General features: G+C 36.7%; 1 protein-coding gene across 1 annotated transcript in view; it reads left to right on the top strand.

Moving 5' to 3' along the window:
* LOC126251538 (axotactin) overlaps positions 1-25,891 on the top strand; it is a 611,191-nt gene that overhangs the window by 433,851 nt on the left and 151,449 nt on the right. Inside the window, exons 23-24 of the mRNA XM_049952046.1 lie at positions 18,799-18,948; positions 21,626-21,820. Coding sequence (XP_049808003.1) covers positions 18,799-18,948; positions 21,626-21,820 — 345 coding nt within the window. The remainder of the gene's footprint in view (positions 1-18,798; positions 18,949-21,625; positions 21,821-25,891) is intronic.

The raw sequence follows: 25,891 nt of genomic DNA, 5'->3' as shown, positions 1-25,891 counted from the left end.
TTCCAGTGTTTCTACGGAATCCAAACTGATCTTCCCCGAGGTTGGCTTCTATTAGTTTTTCCATTCGTCTGTAAAGAATTCGTGTTAGTATTTTGCAGCTGTGACTTATTAAACTGATGGTTCGGTAATTTTCATATCTGTCAACACCTGCTTTCTTTGGGATTGGAATTATTATATTCTTCTTGAAGTCTGAGGGTATTTCGCCTGTTTCATACATCTTGCTCACCAGATGGTAGAGTTTTGTCAGGACTGGCTCTCCCAAGGCCGTCAGTAGTTCCAATGGAATATTGCCTACTCCGGGGGCCTTGTTTCGACTCAGGTCTTTCAGTGCTCTGTCAAACTCTTCACGCAGTATCGTATCTCCTATTTCATCTTCATCTACATCCTCTTCCATTTCCATAATATTGTCCTCAAGTACATCGCCCTTTTATAGACCCTCTATATACTCCTTCCACCTTTCTGCTTTCCCTTCCTTGCTTAGAACTGGGTTTCCATCTGAGCTCTTGATATTCATACAAGTCATTCTCTTATCTCCAAAGGTCTCTTTAATTTTCCTGTAGGCAGTATCTATCTTACCCCTAGTGAGACAAGCCTCTACATCCTTACATTTGTCCTCTAGCCATCCCTGCTTAGCCATTTTGCACTTCCTGTCGATCTCATTTTTGAGACGTTTGTATTCCTTTTGCCTGCTTCATTTACTGCATTTTCCTATTTTCTCCTTTCATCAATTAAATTCAATATTTCTTCTGTTACCCAAGTATTTCTACTAGACCTCGTCTTTTTACCTACTTGATGCTCTGCTGCCTTCACTACTTCATCCCTCAAAGCTACCCATTCTTCTTCTACTGTATTTCTTTCCCCCATTCCTGTCAATTGTTCCCTTATGCTCTCCCTGCAACTCTGTACAACCTCTGGTTCTTTCAGTTTATCCAGGTCCCATCTCATTAAATTCCCACCTTTTTGCAGTTTCTTCAGTTTTAATCTACAGGTCATAACCAATAGATTGTGGTCAGAGTCCACATCTGCCCCTGGAAATGTCTTACAATTTAAAACCTGGTTCCTAAATCTCTGTCTTACCATTATATAATCTATCTGATACCTTTTAGTATCTCCAGGGTTCTTCCATGTATACAACCTTCTTTCATGATTCTTAAACAAAGTGTTAGCTATGATTAAGTTATGCTCTGTGCAAAATTCTACCAGGCAGCTTCCTCTTTCATTTCTTAGCCCCAATCCATATTCACCTACTAAGTTTCCTTCTCTCCCTTTTCCTACACTAGAATTCCAGTCACCCATGACTATTAAATTTTCGTCTCCCTTCACTATCTGAATAATTTCTTTTATTTCATCATACATTTCTTCAATTTCTTCGTCATCTGCAGAGCTAGTTGGCATATAAACTTGTACTACTGTAGTAGGTGTGGGCTTCGTATCTATCTTGGCCACAATAATGCGTTCACTATGCTGTTTGTAGTAGCTTACCCGCATTCCTATGTTCCTATTCATTATTAAACCTACTCCTGCATTACCCCTATTTGATTTTGGGTTTATAAGCCTGTAGTCACCTGACCAGAAGTCTTGTTCCTCCTGCCACCGAACTTCACTAATTCCCACTATATCTAACTTTAACCTATCCATTTCCCTTTTTAAATTTTCTAACCTACCTGCCCGATTAAGGGATCTGACATTCCACGCTCCGAGCCGTAGAACGCCAGTTTTCTTTCTCCTGATAACGACATCCTCTTGAGTAGTCCCCGCCCGGAGATCCAAATGGGGGACTATTTTACCTCCGAATATTTTACCCAAGAGGACGCCATCATCATTTAATCATACAGTAAAGCTGCATGTCCTCGGGAAAAATTACGGCTGTAGTTTCACCTTGCTTTCAGCCGTTCGCAGTACCAGCACAGCAAGGCCGTTTTGGTTATTGTTACAAGGCCAGATCAGTCAATCATCCAGACTGTTGCCCTTGCAACTACTGAAAAGGCTGCTGCCCCTCTTCAGGAACCACACGTTTGTCTGGCCTCTCAACAGATACCCCTCCGTTGTGGTTGCACCTACGGTACGGCTATCTGTATCGCTGAGGCACGCAAGCCTCCCCACCAACAGCAAGGTCCATGGTTCATGGGGGGGACAATAATACATAGTATTAGGAAAATAGTAGGCAAATTAAAAATAGGTACCTATTACAATTAATTTTGTTACGTATTCAGAAATTCTCTGACAGAATTGAAACAGTGCTTTATTATAAATGTCTTTAGTTTAGCTTTAAATATTGGATGAGTAGCATTTTTTATTTCCTCTGGTATCTTATTGTGTAGTATTACACCAATGTTAATTATGTTCCTCTGATAGGTGGTTGTTCGGTGATAATTGTGATGTATATTTGATTTCCCTCTGGTACTATAGATGTATACATTTTTGTTATGTAGCAGTTTTCCTGTTTTCAGGAGGTAGTCCCTAGTGAACCAGATAGTTTCATAAATGAATAAACTTGGAACATTTAGAACACCAAGCTCAGTAAAATGGGATTTACAGGACTCCATCTTTTTCAGGCCACAAATGATTCTTAGAGTTCTTTTTTTCATTCTAAAAACCTTTACACTGTGAGTTGAGTAGCCCCAGAAAACGATCCCATGTCGGACTAGTGAGTGGAACTGTGCATAGTATGCCTGCAGTACTGTTGTTTTGCTTGTTGTAACCTTTAAAATTCTTAGGCCATAGCACACAGATGATAGTTTTCTAGACAAGTTATTTATATGTGTGTCCCACTTTAAGTCTTGCTGAACCCATAGACCCAAAAATTTCGTGACACTTACATTTCCTAGGGGATCATCTTTTAATTGTGCTTGAATAGACATTTGATTAGTTGGAGGAATTAAATGAAAATCGACACACACACATTTTTTTCAGTATTTATTATGAGTTTGTTTTTTGTGAACCACTCAGAAAGTCTTTTCATAGAACTGCAAAGTTTCTGGACTGGATCTAGTGAGAAATATGCTGGTGTCATCAGCAAACAGGATAGCTTTTGTGGGACTCACGTATTCAACTAAGTCATCCACATAAATCAAGAAGAGTAGTGGACCTAAGATTGAGCCCTGTGGTACACCATATTTTATTGTTAATTTGCTAGAAAGAAAGGAGCTGTTTCTTGTTATATTCATTTTGTTGAATTCATACTTACGTGATACTTTCTGCCTGCGGTTTTTTAGGTATGAACACAACCAACTATGTGCTACACATCTTACTCCTCGTCTTTCTAATTTTTTGTACAGAATGTTATGGTCCAGGACATCAAAGGCTTTTGAAAGATCTAGAAAAATACCTGCAGCTAATTTATGTCAATCAAGGGACTTTAAAATGCATTATAAGAATTCGAAAATTGCTGTCTGTGTGGATTTAGACTTTCTAAAACCATGTTGTTGTACTGTAAGAGATGCATATTTATTTATGAAACTTAAAAGCCTGTCATAAAAGAGTTTTTGTAGAATTTTTGAGAAGGAACTTAGCTTTGACTCGGGTCAGTAGTTTGATATTTTTTCAGAAGAACCTATTTTTAGCAGCGGTGAAACTTTTGCTGTTTTAAAAATATCTGGAAATACACCAGTTTTTAGAGAGAGGTTGAAAATTTTTGCCAAGGGGTTTGCTATGTGGCGAGCACATGCTTTTAATATGAAATCAGGTACTTCATCAAGACCACTTAACATTTTATTGGTTAATGATTTAATTTTACTTATAATTTCATTGGGGTTTGTTTCATAAACATACATAGAAGCAGTTAAGATCACTGACTTGCTGGAGAAACTTGGAACTGGTCCTTGACACTGTACTTGAATGAGGTCTTCAGCTAGCGAAGTATTCATTGAATTTTTCCACAACTAATTTGGGTCTGTGACTTTTGAGCCTTCTAGTGTTAATGATACATTCTTTTTCTTTGGCGCTGAACTACAAGTTTCTCTCTTTAGAACTCTCCATGTGGATCTCATTTTGTTAGACAAGTTTCTTATCAAATTGTCATTCCACATAATTTTTGTCTCTTCGACTACTTTACCATAGATTCTTTGGTAGGCTTTTGAATAACCTGTGAATTCTTGGGTTACTCTATATTTCTTACAACAGTACTGCAGGAATCTGTTTCTCTCACTGGAAATTTTTATGCCTTTAGTTATCCATTGCTTATTATTGTTAGGTTTTCCTGTTTTTACAACTTTTGGATATGCTACATTAAAATAGTGAAGAAAGATACTCTGAAAACTCATGTACATGCTATCAACTTTGTTCTGAGTGGTGATGCTTTCCCAGTTTTCCTTTGCCAGTAAGAGATTAAAAATTCTGTTATCTTCAGAAAAGGTTCTTTCTTCAACAACTTTTTCAGAACTGCTACTACTTGGCATTTCTATACACAGCAGCTGTGCCTCATAATCATTATAACCCATGCTCAGTACTCTGCTTGTGAATGTGTAATTTGTTTCTGAGATGAATATTTGGTCAATAATGGAATTCGTGCATTCTGTTAATCTTATTTGGCAGTGTAATGTGGGGATCATATTGAATGTGTTGGTCATATTTATCAAAGCATCTCTGGTGCTGCTGTCTTTTGAAAAATCAATATTGAAATCCTCACAAAGCACTGATCCTGTTCAGCAGAACCTCTAGTTTATTCATGAAGACTCAGAAGTTTCCACTTGGTGCTCTATATATGTTAATAACTATGAAATTTAATAACTATGAAATTAAGTTCTGGCAGTTTAGTAATCAAAAGTTCAAAGTCTTTTTCAATTGAGTCAATAAAACATTTACTGACATCACAGAACTTTATTTGTTCTTTCACTAAGATAGCAGAGCCACCATGTTTGGGAAACTCTTGGCTAAAATAACTTGCTAATCTATATCCTGAGATTGAGGTTAATTTTACTTTGTCATTTCATAGCCAATGCTCAGTAAAGCAAATTGTGTATATTTTTAGTGCATACTGGAGTAGTGCTTCCAACATGGAAATTTTATTTGTAACTGACTGAACATTATGGTGTAGTACAGCAAAATCTGGGTATTTAGTAACTTTAGGTGAAATGGTTTCTGATTCTTTATCTAATGGCATTTCTAATACAGCACTTACCCTAAAAAAATTTCAGTATCTTTCTTGTGTGTGGCTTCTTACTGCTGGTGGCAATCAGCTTGTGAGTTAACTTCTGGAGCTTGTATAAGTTTTGCTTCATCCACATCTGTCCTTTTCAGTTTAAACCATTTCGTAATTTTCATTTGGCTGACGACTTGATTGTTTGTTTCTCGCATAATTGATTTAAACCACTTGGTAATTTGTGTTTGTCCAATGGCACAGCTTGTAACTCGTCTAAAGCACTTCTTAATCTCTGTTTGTTTGTCACTTATACTATTTCCTTTGCTCTTCTTCGAAATGTGAGTACATATTTTTTCGGCTCGTAATTTCTTTCCTGGCATATTTAAATGAAGTCCATGGACTGTATGGAACCTGTTCTCCAATCTATTTACATCTAAAATTCTTCAATCCATAATGCAGGTCTAGAAATGTGCAGCCAAGGCTGTCACAGAACCGACAGAGCCCTTGGTTGAGACACCCCACTTGGCTGCAAACCACAGAACCCCATCATTCTAAGAATGTTTCTGCTTATTGTGAGCTCTGCTTGTACTATGACATTTGGCAACACTTGCATTGCTTGTTAAATGGCTGTCATTGGCTCCTGATAACCATGCACAGTTTGAGTTAGTAGTAAGTGTAAATGTCACCTGGTTGAAAACCCACATAATTACAAAAATGTTCAAGGCCTGATTTGCACTTATCATGAGTCCTGAGTCATTGCCAATTTTCTAAAAGGTTACCCACACTCACTACCAGTGGGGGCTTGTCCTAATTTATTCCGAGTAAGAGATATATAAAAGATGATTGTTGGAAACAGCGCAAACTATCTTAACTCTGTATTCCAAAGAAAAGTTCAGTTCATGCTGTATCAAAGTTACACCTATGACAAATAGAGTCCACAATATAAAAACCTAAGCCAAACCAAAAGCATGTTCACCTCACACTCCACATGTTGCATCACAACTGACTCAGACCGGCTCTGGACCAGCTTAAATGCGAGATTGTGCACCTGATGATGTGCACCCTCTGGGTAGTTATGCCATAGCAGTCAACAGTAATGGTTTCATAGTGACATCAGGTGGGGTTACTATGGTAGAGAAGAGCTAGTAACTGGACAACTACAGTCACCAGAATTAACCCCCTTGATTATTTCTTCTGGGGTTGTACCAAAAACATTTTATATCAGTTGTGCCCTAGAACATAGTGTGTTATGAATAATTCATGAAACATATCACTCATTCACTGATGCAGAGGTGCTTTGGAGTAATCGAAGTGCTCAAGGAAAGATGGCTGTGCTTAGAACAATGTGAAAAACATTTTGAGCACCTATTGTAGGACATCAAGAGAAAATATGATTTTTTCTAATAGCTTGTCACAAATGTTAAAATTGCAAATGAAGGTCACTCAAAGTTAAAAATGCAAGAAAAAGTTTTCCCTCACTGTAACATGAAAAAGCACATCCATTATCGCAGAAATTTCCTTTTCTTTCCTTAAACATTGTTCAAATCACCAAATAAAGGAAGAGATTTTGATGACATCACCAAAATGATAAAATATACAGAAAAAATTTGGAAAATATATTCACTTTTGTGATCTCTTTTCAATGGAGTTAATTGTTCCCCATGTTCCTGTTAATAACAACAAAAACAGTCAATTTTTGACAAAATAATTTAATCGGATAGATAAAAAAATCTACTCACCAAGTCACGATAGAAAACACACATAAGAGAGTTGTAATTAGGTGAGCTTTCAGAGTGGCTCCTTCTTCAGGCAGAAGGGTTGAAGGGAAAGGAAGAGGGGTGAAGGAAAAGGCCTGGAGAGGTCCAGGAAGAGGGGTAGATTTTGAGAAAGTCACCCAGAGCTGCAGGTCAGGGGAGACTTACTGCACAGGATGAGAAGGAAAGACTGATTGTTGGGGACTGCATTAGATGAGATTTGGAAATCTTAAAGCTTTCTAAGGTGGAAGACATGGTAATATGAAAGACAGAGATTACTACTTAAACATCATGCAAGAATTAATAACAGCAAAAAGCTAAGTGCAGTGTTCGTAACAGGATATGTTGTCGCCCTAGTTCCCACCTGTGGAGTTCTGAGAAACTGGGGCCTGGTGGAAGAACCCAGATGGTGCGAGTCATGAAACAGGCAATATGGTCACAATTGACATGTTGTAGAGGATGCTCTGCAACAGGATATTGCATATATATACGAAGACAGTAACTAGTTTTCGAACGAATAGTTACTGTTGATGACCGTGCAGCTTTTCCCTGGAATAAATGATGACTAACTGACAACCTCAGCTGCTGACAGGTGTTGTTGTTATACCTCGATGTGGACAGCTGAAAATGTGTGCCCCGACCGGGACTCGAACCCGGGATCTCCTGCTTACATGGCAGACGCTCTATCCATCTGAGCCACCGAGGACACAGATGAATAGCAGGACTGCAGGGACTTTTCCCTTGCACGCTTCCCATGAGACTCACATTCCCAACTGTCCAAAATTATACATATGTATTGTACCTTACAGACATTTGCCCACCCACTCGTTACTCGCGCACGCTTTGGCAATTCCCGTAAGAGTTTGGGCAACCTGTGCGCATTCGCACAGACGATGGTCAATGGCTGGGTAGCCTTTAGCTATATATACGAAGACAGTGACTAGTTCTCGAAAGAGCAGTTACTGTTGATGAACATGCAGCTTTTCCCTGGAATAAATGATGACTAACTGACAATCTCAGCTGCCGACAGGTTTTGTTGTTATACCTCGATGTGGACAGCTGAAAATGTGTGCCCCGACTGGGACTCGAACCCGGGATCTCCTGCTTACATGGCAGACGCTCTATCCATCTGAGCCACCGAGGACACAGATGAATAGCAGGACTGCAGGGACTTTTCCCTTGCATGCTTCCCGTGAGACTCACATTCCCAACTGTCCACAATTCTACATATGTATTGTACCTTATAGATATTTGCCCACCCACTCGTTACTCACGCACGCTTTGGCGATTCCCGTAAGAGTTTGGGCAACCTGTGCGCATTCGCACAGATGAAGGTCAATGGCTGGGTAGCCTTTAACTATATATACGAAGACAGTAACTAGTTCTCGAAAGAACAGTTACTGTTGATGACCGTGCAGCTTTTCCCTGGAATAAATGATGAATTCCCAGCCACGGGGCTGGACCATGCGGTGGGGCTATCCCTCTTATCCGGCTAACGTTTGGCACCACGTGTTTGCTGCCAGGCTCCAGCTGGGCAAACGGCCCGTGTGGCCACACCAACTCCGAACATATAATACTTCCAGGGCACCACAACTCGCCCGTTACCTCACACCACCATTATTTGCAGATCAAACTATGGTAACTCAGTTTTAAGGTTTTTATAGTTATAACAGACTCAGATGTCTACAAATTTGAAGTTTTATTAAGAAAATAACTAAATTGAAAGAAAATATTTGGGAATCCACTTTTATGAAATGTCAATAATTTGATCATGTCTTCCTGAGTATTGACTGAGCCTCAGTGCTGACAATTGATGTATTTAAATATTATAAGAGCATGGAATACAAATTCATTGAGTATTTTTAATTATGTATGTATATGGTTATGTTCTCCTCTGTGTATTGCATTTTGATATTGCATGTATTGCAGAATTCTTATGTGAACACTCTGAGTAAAAGGCAATTCGGCTTGTGTAGTAGCATTATTTTTTAAGTGTTGTTTTAAAAGAGATAAATATCTCCGAGAAAGTAAATTTATGCTCTCTATTGACAGGAAATTATCACTACAGTGCAGTATACTCTTGGTGCCTACACAGGATTAATTTAAAATAACAAAGAAAGAAAGGAAAATCAGTACACTGATGCAAATGATAACTTCCATTATATTAATTGGCTACTGTTTACTTCTGATTACTAGCTTCATATGTACATTCCCACTTTGTTATCAAAGAACTGTAATTATCTAAGTACAACAAGAATAGGGTCCTGTTTACAATAAGCATTTCTCCTTGTTATGCAGCTAACTGGTATCTTTGTTTTTTTTATTTAAGTCATCATATAAAGAAAGAGTGTTTAATAAGGTAAATAGTATCAACAGAAAATGTACTTGAGTAAACTATAAAATTACAAACCAAAAGAGTGACTGATAGTTGAAAAAGTGTTGCTGTTGTTAAATCACACTTCAGCTGAAACAGATATTTATTATTAGCAGCAGATACTATCAAGAAGTAAATGTACTTGGAACTAAAAATAATGAAATAACAACTTTTAAGAGACCTCTACAATAATTGTGATCATCTACTGTACACAGTATTCTGTCATTCATTTTTTCTACTTTGTTTGGTTTTGCTTTATTGGTTGAGATAATTCTGTGAGAGAACAGCAAGTGATAGTAGCAAAATAAGCCAACAACCTGGTCTTCAGTTTAACACAATCAAAGATACCTCTAAATGTGGAAGAGACCAAACTTGATTATTTTAGCTAGTTATCCATCTGTACAATACAAGGAATTAATACACTGTTTTCCATTTAGTGTGTAGTCATTGTTTAAAGGTATTGAGAGAGTCACATAATACATCTGCAGGATAGGATTTGTAATTCCATTCTGCCATAAATTCATATGTGAGCTCATGTATGAGTTACGTATCTCCATTGGTACAGATGGATGACATAACTGCTTTATTAATTTTGTGATGAAATATTCCTTGACTCACTGAGTGATACAGGGCAATAGCTCAAGTATTCTCCTATTAAGCTGACACAAGGCTTTAGTATTCTGTTAGAAACACCATGAGCAACAGAAGAATGATAGTGTTTAACATCACTATGTGGTTCCAACCCCCCCCCCCCCCCCCCCAATGGAGTTCTTGCACTTGAAATTATATTTGCCAGTGACATAAACAGTGCGTGCTGGAGTAAAACCAATAGACCTCTACAAGGGAATGCATACAATAGTTTGTCGAAGGGGGCATGCTAGATCTAGGGGTGTGGAGAATTTTCAATATTTAGGAAGAAGAAAGGCAAGATGTAAGAAGCCATAATTAAGTTCCAGTTTTGACACTGCTAAAAACCTGAATAATACCAACTTTAAAATCGTATTCTTGAAGAAAAAATAACTGACTATACTATATTTTTCCCTGAGAGCTAGGAGGGGAGGCTTGCCCCCTCTCTTGCCCCATGGATATGGGCACCCTCGAATCTGAACTGAGTTGTTTATTCAAAGCTGTGATGTTTGTTGCCATTGTGGTGAACCAATAACTGAAACTGGTGACCAGTTATTTCAGTTATCATCATTTCTGACACAGTTATTATCTGGAAACTATATTTCATTTGCCTTGATGTATTGGTTGTTTAATAATACTCTAGGTGGGTCATGCTTTGTTGCTGGAGCATTTCATTTTTCATGCATACTTATGCATTTTGAGTTTTTGATAACAGACTGGAGAATTTCACATAATTGTGGTAATGGAGTTTTCAATATTGGTTACAGCTTATCCTTTGGATTAGGTAAAAGCTTCTCTTCCTGCTAAAATATGCTTTAACTCTGTATATTATCCATCCCTTGTCCCAATTTCAGTTTAATTTTTACATCATTTGTTTAATAAGAAAATAGATTCAAACTGCTGTATGAATATACGTGAGACAGAAAGCAAAAAGGGACCTCTTGTCAGAGAAGTAAAATTTGCAGTACAAGCAAAACCGTTCAATAATGTCTAAAATATCCATTTTTATAATAATTGACTTTATTCTGTGCATGTCTGTTTCCATTGAAAGTTCTTTGAATCCAACAGGTGTCAATAATATCATTAAAGTCAGTTGCTATCAGTCTTCTGAAAACAGACCTCTTATTGCTACAGGGAAATAACATTGGCTTGACAAGAGGCCCCTTTTCAAAATCTTGCAGCTGTGTATGCAGTGATTCAAAAAACGGCATCTAAATTTTAGAGGCATTTTAAGCTCAGAGTAGCAGAGGTTGAAAATACCACTTCAGTTGTAAATTACATTATTTTCACATGACCAGTTTTGGACTGTTATAAGCCCATCCTCAGGTGTCGAAGCTGTGCTGTGGTCCCCGAGTGTAGTGTGTACCAGGTGCAGGGTGCTGCCTATGAGCGCAGAACAGGGAGTACAACTGAAGTGGTATTTTCAACGTCTGCTATAATGTTCAGCTGCAGACGTTCTGCCAACAGGATTGTTTGAAGCTCAGAGTAATTTTGTATAGAAGAAGAACGAGTAGTTTTGTATAAAAGAATAACTTTTCTCTCAGTTTGGGGCCAATTTACTTAGTTGTAAATTTATCTACACAGCAATGTTCTATAAGTCTGAAGAACTTAACCACATAATGTACACCATATTTTACAGACTATAAGATGCAGTTTTTTCTTCAAAATATTGCCTCCACAATTCAGGCGTGTCTTATATCCAAAATTAATATAAAAATGCCCAGTGTTTCATTTAACACCCTCTTAAACACACTCTTAAAAATGGCTGTATATTTGATGCTGCAGGAAACCTATCTCTATCTAGCAACATTGTATTCAACTGGCAGCAGCAGTGCACTGATGCAACGAACATCAGTTGTGGGGACTCACAAGCTTGCTAACACTATCTCCCTGCCAAGCTACCATCACAAACCCAGAACACCACCAAGCCTATGATGCATTATTGCAGTTTACTATGCCAGCAAACTTGAATTGGAAGTGACTTGTGTTATTGGTAACAGTACAGTATCTTTGTTAGTAGCTAGTTTTGTGGTGAAAAAAATAAGAGTTATTCATATTATGCAGGCTATAAATTGAAAGTAATAGCATATGCAGAAGAATGCGGAAACAAAGTAACTGAGCAGCATTTTGCCCCACCACCACCAGAAAAGAAAACCATTTGCGATTGGTGGGCTAGTAAAGAAGAATTGAAGTAAATGAGGAAGACTAAATGTGCAAACAGAGGAATGAATGCAAAATGGCCAAAACTAGTAGATGATGTTTTGAAATGGATTCAAGTTCACCATCAAAATGGCACTGGTGTTAATACAAAAGTGGTTCAAACACATGCTCATAATCTAGTGCTACAGTGGACTTAAGAGACTTTAAGGGTGGAGTTGGTTGGTGCTACAGGTTTTTGTTAAGTGATGTGTGAACCAAAACCAAAGTGTCTCAGAAAATGCCACAAGAGCATGAAGAGAAAATATTATCTTTCCATCGCTTTATTATTCAACATCAAAAGAAAACCATTGTGGAACTAACCATATAGCAAATATGGATGAAGCTCCTCTGACATCTGATGTGCCAAATAACAGAACTTTAGCATGAAAAGTGCTAAAACTGAAACTATAAAAACAAGTGGACTTGGAAAAGGCACTGCACTGTTGTCCTTTCACATTGTGCTGACGGTACTAAACTTAATCCCATGATCATTTTCAAGCACAAAACAAAGCCAAAACCTTCTGAAATAGTGCCAGGTGGTATTGTTTACATATATTACAAGGTTTGGATGGACGAGACTGGTATGAAATTATGGATTAACAGTGTGTGGGAGAGAAGGAAAGGTGCTTTATTGAAGAAGAGTTCTCTTCTTGTGCTAGATCAGTTTAATAGTCATTTGAAAAATTCTGCAAAAGAGAAATTGAGACAGAGAAATACAGAGCTTGCCGTTATTCCAGGAGGACTGATTTAACAATTGCAACCTATGATGTGAGGAGGACATCGAAGATGACAAAGAGGAAGAAGGAGAAGAAGAAGAAGATGAAGATGAAGAAGCAGGAAGTTCATATGACAATTTTCAGGGATTTTAAAGGTCACTTCGATTTTTTAAATGTATATGAGAGAGGAATGGATTAAATAGATGATGGATGAAACCCAACATTAATTCACACCGAAGGGAGCTTCAGATCGACCTACAAACAAACAAGTGTGCCAGTGGATAAAATAGTCGTGGTCTAGAGTGAGAGAATACATTATTGCTAAATCTTTCAAGAAGTGTGGCATAACTAATGCTCTTGATGGCAGTGAAGAACATCTTTTATATGAGGAGGACATTGAATATGACAAAGAGGAAGAAGGAGAAGAAGAAGAAGATGAAGATGAAGAAGCAGGAAGTTCATATGACAATTTTCAGGGATTTTAAAGGTCACTTCGATTTTATAAAACTAAGAAAGAAAGTTCAGATGACCATATAGCGGAGATGCTGCGTCGCAGATAGGCACAACAAAAAGACTGTCACAAATAAAGCTTTCGGCCACATAGGCCTTCATCAACAATAGACACACATACACACACACACACACACACACACACACACATACATGCGCGCGTGTGCACCCCCCCTCCCCCCCCCCCCCCACACACACACACAATCACACACAGCCAGCCGGGGTGGCCGAGCGGTTCTAGGCGCTACTACAGTCTAGAACCGCTATGGTAGGAGGTTCGAATCCTGCCTCGAGCATGGATGTGTGTGATGTCCTTAGGTTAGTTAGGTTTAAGTAGTTCTAAGTTCTAGGGGACTGATGACCTCAGAAGTTGAGTCCCATAGTGCTCAGAGCCATTTGAACCAATCACACACACAGTGCCAAGTGTGGTTTCAGTTGCCTGGGACTGCAGTCGTGTGTGTGTGTGTGTGTGTGTGTGTGTGTGTGTGTGTGTGTCTGCGTGCGTGTGTGTGTGTCTGCGTGCACGTGCGCGAGTGTGGGCGTGTGCGCATGTGTCTACGTCTGCTGTTGATGAAGGCCTGTATGGCCAAAAGCTTTATTTGTGATAGTCTTTTTGTTGTGTCTATCTGTGACAGCATGTCCGCTATATGGTGAGTAGCAACTTTCCTTTTCATAATACTGTTACATTCCATCCTGGATTTTCCAGATGACGATTTTCAGGGATTTTAAAGGCCAGTTCAGTTTTATAAACTACGAATTGTTTTTTAGTCTTGTCTTGCAATCTAATATTAGAAATGGTACACATGTTATCTTTTAAAAATTGCTTAAAAATTAAGGTGTGCTTTATAGTCTATAGCGTCTTATATTCCATAACATATGGTAATTTTAACTTAAACATTTTTGTACCATTTAGCAAAGGACATTTTGAGCATAGTATATATGCAGAATTTGTTTCTCAAATATGTCCAGCTAATCAATGGTAATAAAGTGAAACTTTGAAATTCGTTATCTCAGAACACCTCTTTTCAAACACAAATATGCGACATGTCATAAATCACTCAAATTTAGATACAGAAATCTTCTTCTTATTATTTTTTTTACAAGTTGTTCAGAATTTAATGCAGATAGAAAAATTACACTAACTGAAAAACCAATTTTTTTTCAAGAAGTCCCTTTTTATGTTTGCATCTCACAAGAAAGAGTTAAATTTTTCATCAAGACTGACTTAGCTATATCTCTCCCAGTTGTCCTCTTGTAGGTTTTCACAAACACCAGTGAGTGAGGCAATGATTATGTTTCTGTTGTACTCTGTTTTCCCTTTTAGACTTGGCCTTAACTGGATAGTTAGTTTTATGTCAAAATTTAAGCATCATTCTTAGATGAACAATTTACTATCACTTTTACATCTAGTTCAATAAAGATATTGGGATGTAAGAAGTCTACATCTACATGTATACTCTGCAAGCCACCTTTTGGTATGTGGTTGACGTTACTTCTGGTGGCACCTTAGCACTTTCAATTTACAATCATAAACAATGTCTAAGAAGAATATACTCATAGTAACTCCTCATATGAACTCATTTTTTTTCTTATTTCCGTCACTGTTGTCTTAAAAGTTATTGCCAAACGTTTCTTGTGTTGCAAGCTCCCTGAATTTTATCAAAAAAACTTTCCATTGTTTGCGACACCTCTTGTAGTGTCTAGTGTCCGCCTCTGGTATTTGATAAGCTTCTCTGTAAGACTATCACACTTACTAAATGAATCCATTATAAAATGTGCTATTCTTCTTCGGATATTCTGTCTACTCTATATGTTTTCAAGAACTGTTAACCTATGATCTTTAGCCCTCACTGGAAACAGGATGTAATACAGTGTTGGGCATCAATATCAGTATGTATCTTAGATAAGACAAAAAATCAGAATTATTAGCTCCACATGTAATGAGTGTTTAATTAAGTCTGCTTAACCATATCAGCTCTCCCCAGTTAAATAATGAAATTAAAGATATTTCTTGCTAATGGTCTATAAGCTGTCAGCATACTAAGCTTGCGAGTTTCCAGATCCACTGTTATGGTACAGCATGCAAATACTCACTAACTTTGGGAGTTTACATCAGTTTTTATGTATTCAGCCTCTCCTTCTTGTCTTTTACTGGTACTACAATATCTTGATGTTAGCTTTATCCATCTGGATGTATCTTTAATTTGAGTGGTTTCCAAATTATTTTCTAATAACTGTAGCACATACGTTAATATTCCATTTTCCGTTTTATTTATTGTGTTGATTAACTATAGGTATATCATTTTTATATATAAGGTTTCTTAATTTTTGATGGAAGACACTAAAAGACTGTTGTCCTAGAGTACAGATTTCTTGAAGCTGCAATAGTTTTCTTAGTAAGTAGCTGTTTCAGTAGTAACCACATTTACTCTACAGCTATGTTTTTTGTAAGAATTTATCCTAAAAAGATCCACTGAAAACAGTGAGAGGGGATGGAGTAGGATGGATATGTTTTAGTCAAACTAGTTCCTGCTGGCAAGTAGCTATGCAATTAGTGTCTTATCAGAAGCATTCAGAAGCAGACCATGGCATATATGAAGCCATCAAGAGATGGACACTAGATCAGTGAAACTTACATATGAATGACCATATCTCCTGAGTGACTATCCAAGCTCTTCACTAACTTTTTCCTCAGAAAACTCCAGCCAATGCTTTTTGTGTTGCTCAATGAGAGGCATAATCTTCACAGTAGTTGATGAGGACTATAAGTAAAATATCTTCCTCTATTGTTTAACTAAGGGTTATGATCCAAACTGTTGCCAGAACCTCCAGCTATAATCATATAACTGAAAAAATCTCAACCACGTTAAAAAATTCCCCCCCTTCTGAGAAGAGGTGGTTTTTGTCCTCCAGTTAATCTTCTGGCTGGTTTGGTGTGTACTACTGTGAGTTCCCCTCCTGAGCAATCCTCTTCATCTCAGAGTGGCACTTACAACCTACTTCCTCAGTTATCTGCTGGATGTATTGCAAGTTCTGTCTTGCCCTACAGCTCCTGCTGGTACTGCATGATCCACAAGGTTCTTGTTCAGTTATCAATAATCTCAATTTTGCTATTCTTCATTACTTTTGTCTTTCTTTGGTTTACTCACAGTCCATATTCTGTGCTCATTACTCTGCTCATTCCATTCAGCAGATCCTGTAATTCTTTCTCACTTTAACTGAGGATGACAACATCACCACTAAATCTTATCATTGATACCATTCCACCCCCAAACGTTTCTTTTATTTAATCATTGCTCCTCTGTGTACCGATTGAATAGTAGTGAAGAAAGACTGCAGCCTTAGCTTACATCCTTTATAATTCAAGTACTCCTCTCTTGGTCTTAAATTATTGTTTTTCTGTTGGTGCTTACACATTTTGAGTATTGAAAATGTCTTGATTTTTCCTAAGTTTGTAGCCATTATCCAGCACTATGTCAGAATAGTCTCTCTGGAGGCTCGACTTTCATTAAGTTCAATCTGATTATTATCTAAGAGATCCTCAGTTTTCTTTCCCATTCTTTTGTATGTTATTCTTGTCAGAAAATTTGATGCATGAGTTGTTAAGCTGACTGAGCAGTAGTTCTTACATTTATTTGCCTTTGATATTCTACACACGTAACCAACATCTTGCCAGAGCACATTAACTATTATTTAGATAAAGTGGTGGAATTTAAGACTGAATTAAAGAACTTTCTGTTGCAAGTCTGTCTACTTCATTAAAGATCATCTTCAGTGAAATTCTCAAATTTAATATTTTAAGTTATTTTGTAATCAAAATTTGCAATTTAATACATTTGTAGTTTATAATATGAGATCATTTCAGTGTTCTACACTTTAAATTTGACTTCTTTCCACACCCAAGAGACTTCTCTCTTCAGGAGCTATGGCATATGACCATTGTAATGTAATGCAAACATGCACCCAACAGGTTTTTCCATTGTGGGTATCCCAGGTGAAAGATCTACCCCATACATCCACCCACCACTTCCTACAGTCCTGTTTCAGAAATTATTCACTGATCAGAGAAGAGACACATATGAAACCAGCCACATGATCTGCCAACTGTGATACAATTTCTGTGCAGTGTTCTTTGTTGGCAAGCTAACTAACCAGCTGTGTACACATACATATATGGTAAAGATAGGTAAACTTCCATGTTTCAACTGACTGCCAAATCATCCTCTGCCATTGGCATCTTTGGATGCACTGTGGAGGGGCATGTGATCAACACACTGCTTTCCTGTTTATTGTAGGCTTTCTTGAACTTGTAACCGCTAATTATCAGTTGAGTAGCTGCTCGGTTGGCCTCACAAGTGAGTGCACCCCATACCAGTCTTCTCACCAAGGAAAAATCCGTGGCAGTACCGCGACTTGAACTTGGATCCCCCAAATGGCAGTCAGCTGCACTGACCACACAGGCTCTATTGGCAGATGCCTACAGACATGAGCATCACCAAACCTTAACTAACAACAGACTTCATCATTCAGTTGTCAAGCAAACTGCACACAAAAACACTACTTGAATACTTTAATATTGCCCTCCAATGCCATCCATAGTTTGCATGTTCAGTCATATCCTTTCTACTTTCACAACTGTGTCCTTAACTCTGTTCTTTCTTATCATTTTTCTCCACAAACCACCCCTGTCTCAACAGTGTAATCACCTTATCTCTTTTTCCTCTGTCTCACACTCGTCCCTCAGATTCGTAGTTGCTACTAGTATTAATCTACATTTTACCATTTTTGCTGAGTGTCATTAGTCTTCCCCTCTCCTGAATCCTGTCAAAAGTTTCATTGGCCCTCCTTCTTTGCATCCGAATCTTTGTACCTGTGTGTATGTGTGTGTGTGTGTGTGTGTGTGTGCAAATGCTTGAAAGCTAGTCTCATTATCCCAACTTTAAGTGATGTGACTAAGAGCTGACAATTACATATCACCCAGTGAGTTGTTATCTCATATGATTTTTTGTATAACGTTTATATCATGGAAGTTTAATTAATATAATATTGATTGCTTTAAGTAGCTCCTGCCTGCCAATAGATGCAACTATCTCATGATGTCAGGACAGTTTTTCTCCAGTACTTGCATTATAATATGTCTGATGCTTGCACTGACTTAACAACTTGAAGAACAAGGACTATAATGTTTATGTTGCAAACAAAATTGTGAATCATTTAAAGTTTGCACTTTCAGTTACCATAATTAGTGTAGAGGAAGACTGTCTGCAATGGTATTGATGCTCACACATGTGTAAGGCCCTCATTTTTGTTTTGTACAGGATTCAGCTCATCCCTTCTGAACATGATGAAGAAGCCTAACATTCAGAGAGCTATCAATAATATAAGAAATCTCATGTAGTTTCTATTGGAAGTTTCTCTATAGTCTGTAATGACAGTATCATACAGTTAATGTAGATGGAGATGTTGTTGCAGTTTAAATTAAAAGATTATGTATTGTTTGATTGTTTAAGCTAGAGGCTATTTTGTTGCTCTTTACAGGTCTAAATAGTGGGAAATCTGTACAGGTGGCAATAATCAGGACACCAGAACTTACTACTATGCATGTAAATGAGAAAAACAATTCCTTACATACTAAGGTTATGCTGTTGACGAAATATTCAAACATTCCTTGGATTAATAGAGAAAAAGGTAATAGATTCATTTTTGTTATTTATTTATTTTTTATTACAGTATGCTACATACTCAGTAATATAACTAAAAAAAACTAAGTTTTCAAATCTAATGGAGAAATCAGATTCTCTTTAATGATGAAAACAGTTTCACTTGCCTTTAAATTTTATGCATAAAGGTTTGTTTTCAGTTGTACTTATGGATCATGGATGAATCAGAATATATGCGATTGTAGAATACTGTTTAATGTTTGATCAGTTTTGACACTTATATGTGTAAAATGCATTTATAATTCATCGTTACTAGAAAATATTAACGGTAGAAAGTGTAGTGCAAACTAGATGAAATGAAACTCAACACTGGCAAAGATAAAGGTACAGATAGGAATGCTTTAATAAATGCAGAACAAACAAACAAATATGTGTCGTGTAAGGGTGAGTGAGGTACTTTGAGGATGATGTATCTAGAAACACATGATATTTCCAGGTTGGTGTACCAGTCTAGTGACTGATTTTAGAATCATATGTAGAAATGTGGTGCAGAGACTGCTATAAGCGGTTTCCTATGTTTTGTACCATTTTGTTGTTGTGAGACATGAGGTTGTGTTTTGTGCAGATTTGCAAATATTTTTAGTTCTGCCCATTTAAGCACAATTAACATATTAGAACTACTTAGAGGATGTTATTAATTCTTTAGTTATAAAATTTTATTATGAGTAAAATTCTACATGATTTAAAACTAGTTACATAACATGTGGATGGTTAAGCCATATTTTGTTAATCATGCAGCTTCTTTACCATAGAATTCGTCCGCCCCCAGTAGCTGAGTGGTCAGCGGGACAGAATGTCAATCCTAAAGGCCCGGGTTCGATTCTTGGCTGGGTTGGAGATTTTCTCCACTCAGGGACTAAGTGTTCTGTTGTCCTAATCATCATCATTTCATCCCCATCGACACTCAAGTTGCCGAAGAAGCATCAAATCGAAAGACTTACACCCAGTGAACAGTCTACCCAATGGGAGGCCCTAGTCACATGACATTTATTTACCGTAGAACATCTGATATTTGCAAATGAACTGAGTTTTTTAATGTCTTGGGAATTTTATCTGTCTTGAAAATGGGACTTTGTGTTAGTTTTCGGTAGGCTTCTACTTAAAATGTATTTAACTTGTGACTAGTTTTTGATAATAGTTCTACTTAACTTGATTTCACTTACTGATTATTGGTATGTATTGAGTAATAACATAACAGATGGGCTCTTAGGAATACGGTACTGACAACATTTTCTCTGTTGCAGTTCTGTTAAATTTCAATTGAATATTTGTTCCTAAGTATGTGACCATGTTGTATATTGGAATATGTTTTTACCTTTTGTAAAACGATACTTCTTTAGAGCAATTTTTGTACTTTCGGAAAAAGATAACAATACACAGAAACTGAATAGTATCATTTAAAAATGAAATATGAAAATATATTCAACTTGTTTTACAAAACAGGTTTGAAGTGAATATTTTGAAAAGTCCTCCAAGGTACAACACTCTCCCCTAGTAATAAATATGAAATTTCATAGTTATTAGAATATTACAGGCTATTATGCTGTCATCCGATGAATTTTTTATTGATACCCTATGTGTGGTTTCTAACTACGGAGGACACCATCAAGGGGGGTTGTAGCTTCTTTGAAGGTATGATTCACACCCTGGCCTGCTAGCAGGTAGGCTATGCAGTGGACCATCAAAGAAACCTTTGAAGGTGTCCTATGTAGGTGGGGACAAACTGTTGAGCTTCAATCAGAAACTCATCTGACAGTGGCATAACAGCCCAGAATATTGGAATAAGTTAATTACATGTATATGCAGCCGAGGTGGCTGTATGTACATTCTGCAATTAAGTTAACGCACGGTTGCTGGACTTCAGCCTATAACAATGTTTAAAATTACATTTGAATAAGTGTGACGTTTCTGGCCATGAAAGTTTACATTTTATAAATACTAACACTACAACATTGTCTTGGTTCTCGCCACCCTCCTGGCCTTAATTTACATTCATTCTTTCTGTCTCAGCACTTCTTCACAGTAACTACTCCTTCCTTAAGTCCATTTTAGTTTTCTACATCTGTCATTTCCTGACATGTTTATTTTTCCCCCTCTCACCTCTGTTACATACAATGCTCTTAGCTTTTCACTCTTATTAACTCATGCACAATATTGTAGTAGTAATCTCTGTCTTGCATATACCCTGTCTTCCGCCTTTAAGCTCTCAGGTTTTCAAATGTCATCTGGTTCAGTCTCAACAATTAGTTTTTCCATCTCATCCAGTCCGCTAAGTCTCGCCTGACGTGGGGTTCGGGGTGACTTTTCTGAACTGTACTTGTTTTCCTAAACCTCTCCAGTCATTTACCTTCACCACTCTTACTTCCACTTCAACTTCTACCAGAAGGAACCACTGGCTCCAAAAGCTTATAAAAATTTAACATTTTTGTGTCTGTGTTCTCCCTCCGCCTTTTGGTGAGTAAATTTTTTTATCTATCCATTTGCATTATATCATCAACAATTGATTATTTTTGTTGTTATAAACTATTTTTTAAGCTCTTCAATTTTCATTCAAATAATAATTGGAATTAGATTTTCTGCAAGCAGGCTGATTCGAATGTTTTGTAATTTGCTGTTTTTTTTTTTTCTCCTTTTTCTTGACACAGAAATCTTGTCACCACAGCGACCTCCTGCTCCTCCTACTGAGTATTTTCAAATTAATCTTGGTGGTTATAAACCAATAGACCTGAAATCAAATCCAGCAGCCATTTCTTTGTCTGGATATGTTGGTTGTATACGTGGATTCTCTGTTGATAACAAGACTGTTGATTTTAGTCTTGGAACAGACCCTGTTGAAAATGGTATGTACAAGCACCATACGTAGAAATATTTTTTGATGACTTTATGAAAACTAGTACTTTGACTGTATTGGCCATGTTAAGTGAAGGCACTGTTAGCATGTAACTTAATTTAGCTAGTAATCATTTAAATGAACTATTGTATTTAAAAGTATGTTCCGAGAAAGAACTGATTCTTGTCTATTAAGTTGTGCTGCTCACAAACCAAAAAGAATAAATTATGGCTGTACCAGTAGAATTCTAACACCTGTTTCTTCATTAGAATAACTTTAAGAATAACTTTCTTCAATAACTTAGTTTAGTGTTTTGTGTATTCTAACTGTAAATATGCTGTGTTTATTACTAATGACAACTGAACTACTTCTGCAGTACTTCTATCACATAAATATTTAATTTAACTATGGTCCACAGGAGCTATGGTAACATGGGAACAGTTTGGTATAGCACTTTTTCTATAATCTGTGCTGGGAAGGAGATACCTTAACAGAGCTCCTTGTCATAATTATGTCATCATAAAAATATTCCAGCCTAATGATTTGTTAATTAACCTTGCCTGTGATGTGCCTAATAGGGATTCTGTAGACTGAAATGCCTGAAACTCTTGCATGATTTCAATATGACTTAAGTGCTTGACTAGTTATCTTCATTTCACTGTAATATTAGATGCATTCTGTATCAGTTACACAGAAAGACGCAATCAGTAAATACTCCTGACTTCTTCAATTCCCCACAACAGCTTTTTCAGTATGAGGTTTGTGTACTATAATTTATGTTTGCATATTATTATTTATACATGTATGTATTCATGATATCAATATTGTAGTGTATGATTCACATTTAACAATTTATTTACCAGCAATAACAATCTTTAATGACACAGCTGTGATATTTCTCTCAGCTTACAACAACTTTGTTGAGATGGCAGGTCCTGAAGCACTCAAGTACATTGGCTTTAAGTCATATAATGGCATGTTTAAATTTGGAAATAAAGGTAAAAAGAATAAACATTGTTATGTGTCGTGCTGTATCTGCCTTATAAAACAGTGTGTCACTTTCTGCTGAAACAGGAAGAGGGGGCATGGGGCTGCAACTTTTAGCCAAATATCTGTTTTTCAGTCACTACATGTATATGAAGTTTCTATCTGATATATTTAAAAAGAATAAATAAACATAGCCTATGTGAATTCATGAATATATTCAAGAATGAATTTGATAATATAATACAGTTAATATTTTTTTCTGTATCAGCTTAATGATGTGAACTATTTTCCAAGTGTATCACTATTTTCCTTTGTTAATTGCCTTTCTTGTGAAGAAGAAACTTTGGGCTCTGCAAAATCATTCCTGTCATATATGACATGTATATGTTTTCCTTATTAATTTTTTTCCGCTTGATTTCCACAAATATTATGTGCAGCATCACTTCTATTACCTTTTGTAAGACAGTATATTGAAATCATATTTGCCTCATTGAAGTGAATATTCATTCACATTACATGAACATAACTGTAATAAGTGCATAACCCAAGTTTAACAATTGTAGACTAACTATCCACAGGTTAACATACCAATGTAAATAAATATCCATGATATTATATCACTGTTTAAGATATTATAATTTCATTTATAACTTGATTTCTATCAGTAAAATCACGTACAACGTGAGATACAACTTGCATCTTGTGACAATGTGATTGGGAAATCATTAATGCATATTAGAAACGTTGTATAAAAATGTTATATTTTTATACAGCACATTATATCTTGGCCCATAATGTTCAGTAGCTTTAAAATGCACCGAGTGATTGTATGAATCTGCCCCAATAATGTAAAGTTCTAATGACATTGAGCCATGTCAGACCCAAAATAATGACATGTATTAGCAATTTGTCTGATGTGTTGCCCTATCCAGGTTTAACTTTTTTTGAGCAGTTTTCATCACTTGGTGAACTCTAATCAGATTTCACATGTATGATTCACAAAGAAAGCATACTCATCATACCTTGCACATTTCAGACACAAGCTAGGCCTATCAAAGCTTCCTACCTATGTTGGAAAAGGTATGTCATCACTGAGGGATGTAGCCAAAGAATAAAGTCCCTTATCCCACAATGATTACCTGCAATTGTTGTTTGGTATATAAAATTAAGAAAACTACAGAAGAAGAGAAGTGACTTATTTTTTATTGCCATGTTAAATGTGAGAGAGCTAAACATACATATTTTAAGTCAGACGATGGACTGGAATTCATCTCAGCTTCTTTAATATTTGTGTGGCGACTGAACCTGTGTACTGATTGATAAACTGGAGGTTTCAAGCATACTTCTTTTCTGTTCATCAAAGAATAACTGTCTCAAACCGACTAACAGAAAGCATGTTTCTTGAGAAAATGACTCTTATAAAAATTTAGGTGAACTGAGAGTGACAACATTTTATATAAAGTTAAACAGACAGTGTCATCAAAATAGATTGATGAGTGAGAAAAAGAAATGTTATAGAAATCATGTGTAATAAATAAAATGTCTTTTTGTTACAATGCCTTTTTACAAAATTTTCTCTTTTCTAACGTCATCAGGCTTGAATGAATACTTAAGCTTTGAACTGCTTTCTTTGTCGTCATTGTTGAAAGCTGACTGTCATAAGAGATATTCTGGTAAACCCTTTCACATATTTCATAATCAGCCTACTTATGTCATGGTGATGTGATAAAATAGTCAAGGTATTTGCTTATTCCCCCACAAATAATGTCAATATCTGCAATAAGGGTTTACTTGTAATGCCACTAATTCCATTGGAAAGTAAGCTTATCACTGGTTACTCTTTATCTTCCCAGCAGTAAATAACTGCTTCAGTATGCTGCTAATGATATATCGACTCTCTCAATTAAAGCTATAGTTGTACATTCTGATCTCGGTATCTTTCTTGATAACAGAAACCCATTAGGTCAGTGCATGAAGTAAGATTTTTGTCTCATTAAACTTGATTCTGTGCTTGTTTGTGAAGTAGTTTTCAGTAACAACTGATTTGTCCAATTTTTTTCTTTAATATTTCTGTGATGTTGTGTACAGTTTCCTGCTACTTGGAACAGTCTCCTACCTGCATATCATGTCCAATCCTCAGTGCCTCATAGTTCGATGTCTTGGTGAAATAGCTGAAGACTGTTTTTCAGGGATTGTGCAAGTGATGTATACTACTCAGCTTTCACAGTTAACTAGCTCTTTCCACATTTATTAGCACTGTAAATGGTGCAGTGACAAGATACAATTTCACATTCACACATCTTGCACAGGTAGGAACCACATCAGTGAACTGACACAATAATCAGTTAACTCAATAACAGCTTGACACAGTGGTAGCATGATGAAAAGAAAGGGGCACATGGTAATGTTTTCAATAACATCACATCAATGAAAGAATCACCTGGTAAATTAATCACTTTACAAATGCAGATGTTAAATGGTAGTTCTTCTGATGCATATTTTTGTGGAACTGTCACATAGACATTATGCCAATGTTTCCATTGCACATTATATTCTATATAGATTTTGCTCAAGTTAATTCTGATGACAGACTTTTGCGATAAAGTTACACACAGATGTTACACACTTACTTCCCAACTGCAGACTTTCATACAAATTTGTTGTAAAAAGATATTGGCATTATAATGGTTCTCTTGACACAGGTGTTGCTTTTCCACATCTGAGCAATGATTGTGATATTTGGGTAGCATCCAACTATTTAAAAACTGGTATGTGGACTGATTTTTATTTTTATTTTGAAAACCTGCTTGGTTAGATTTTTCTACTCTAAAATACCATATGCTAAGGCAGTAATGTGGCTTATGAAATACGATATGGGTTAGAAAATTATAAAAGTTTATGGAATACCCTATTTATGAGTGCTAGAACAATATTGAAAAATGTGGTAAAATATGCAGATATCTTGGTTTAATCAATCACTGAAGTGTGTCACAATACACATAATAATTAGGTTAACAAAAGTATAATAGCAAAAGGTCGGAATCTAACAAGCACAGAGGTGAAGTCTGCAACTGAAAATAACGATGGTTTGGGA

The sequence above is a fragment of the Schistocerca nitens genome, chromosome 4, assembly GCF_023898315.1.
Source record: "Schistocerca nitens isolate TAMUIC-IGC-003100 chromosome 4, iqSchNite1.1, whole genome shotgun sequence".
Lineage (NCBI taxonomy): Eukaryota > Metazoa > Arthropoda > Insecta > Orthoptera > Acrididae > Schistocerca > Schistocerca nitens.
The sequence above is the reverse complement of the archived record's forward strand: the minus strand, read 5'-3'. Positions and strand labels throughout refer to the sequence as shown.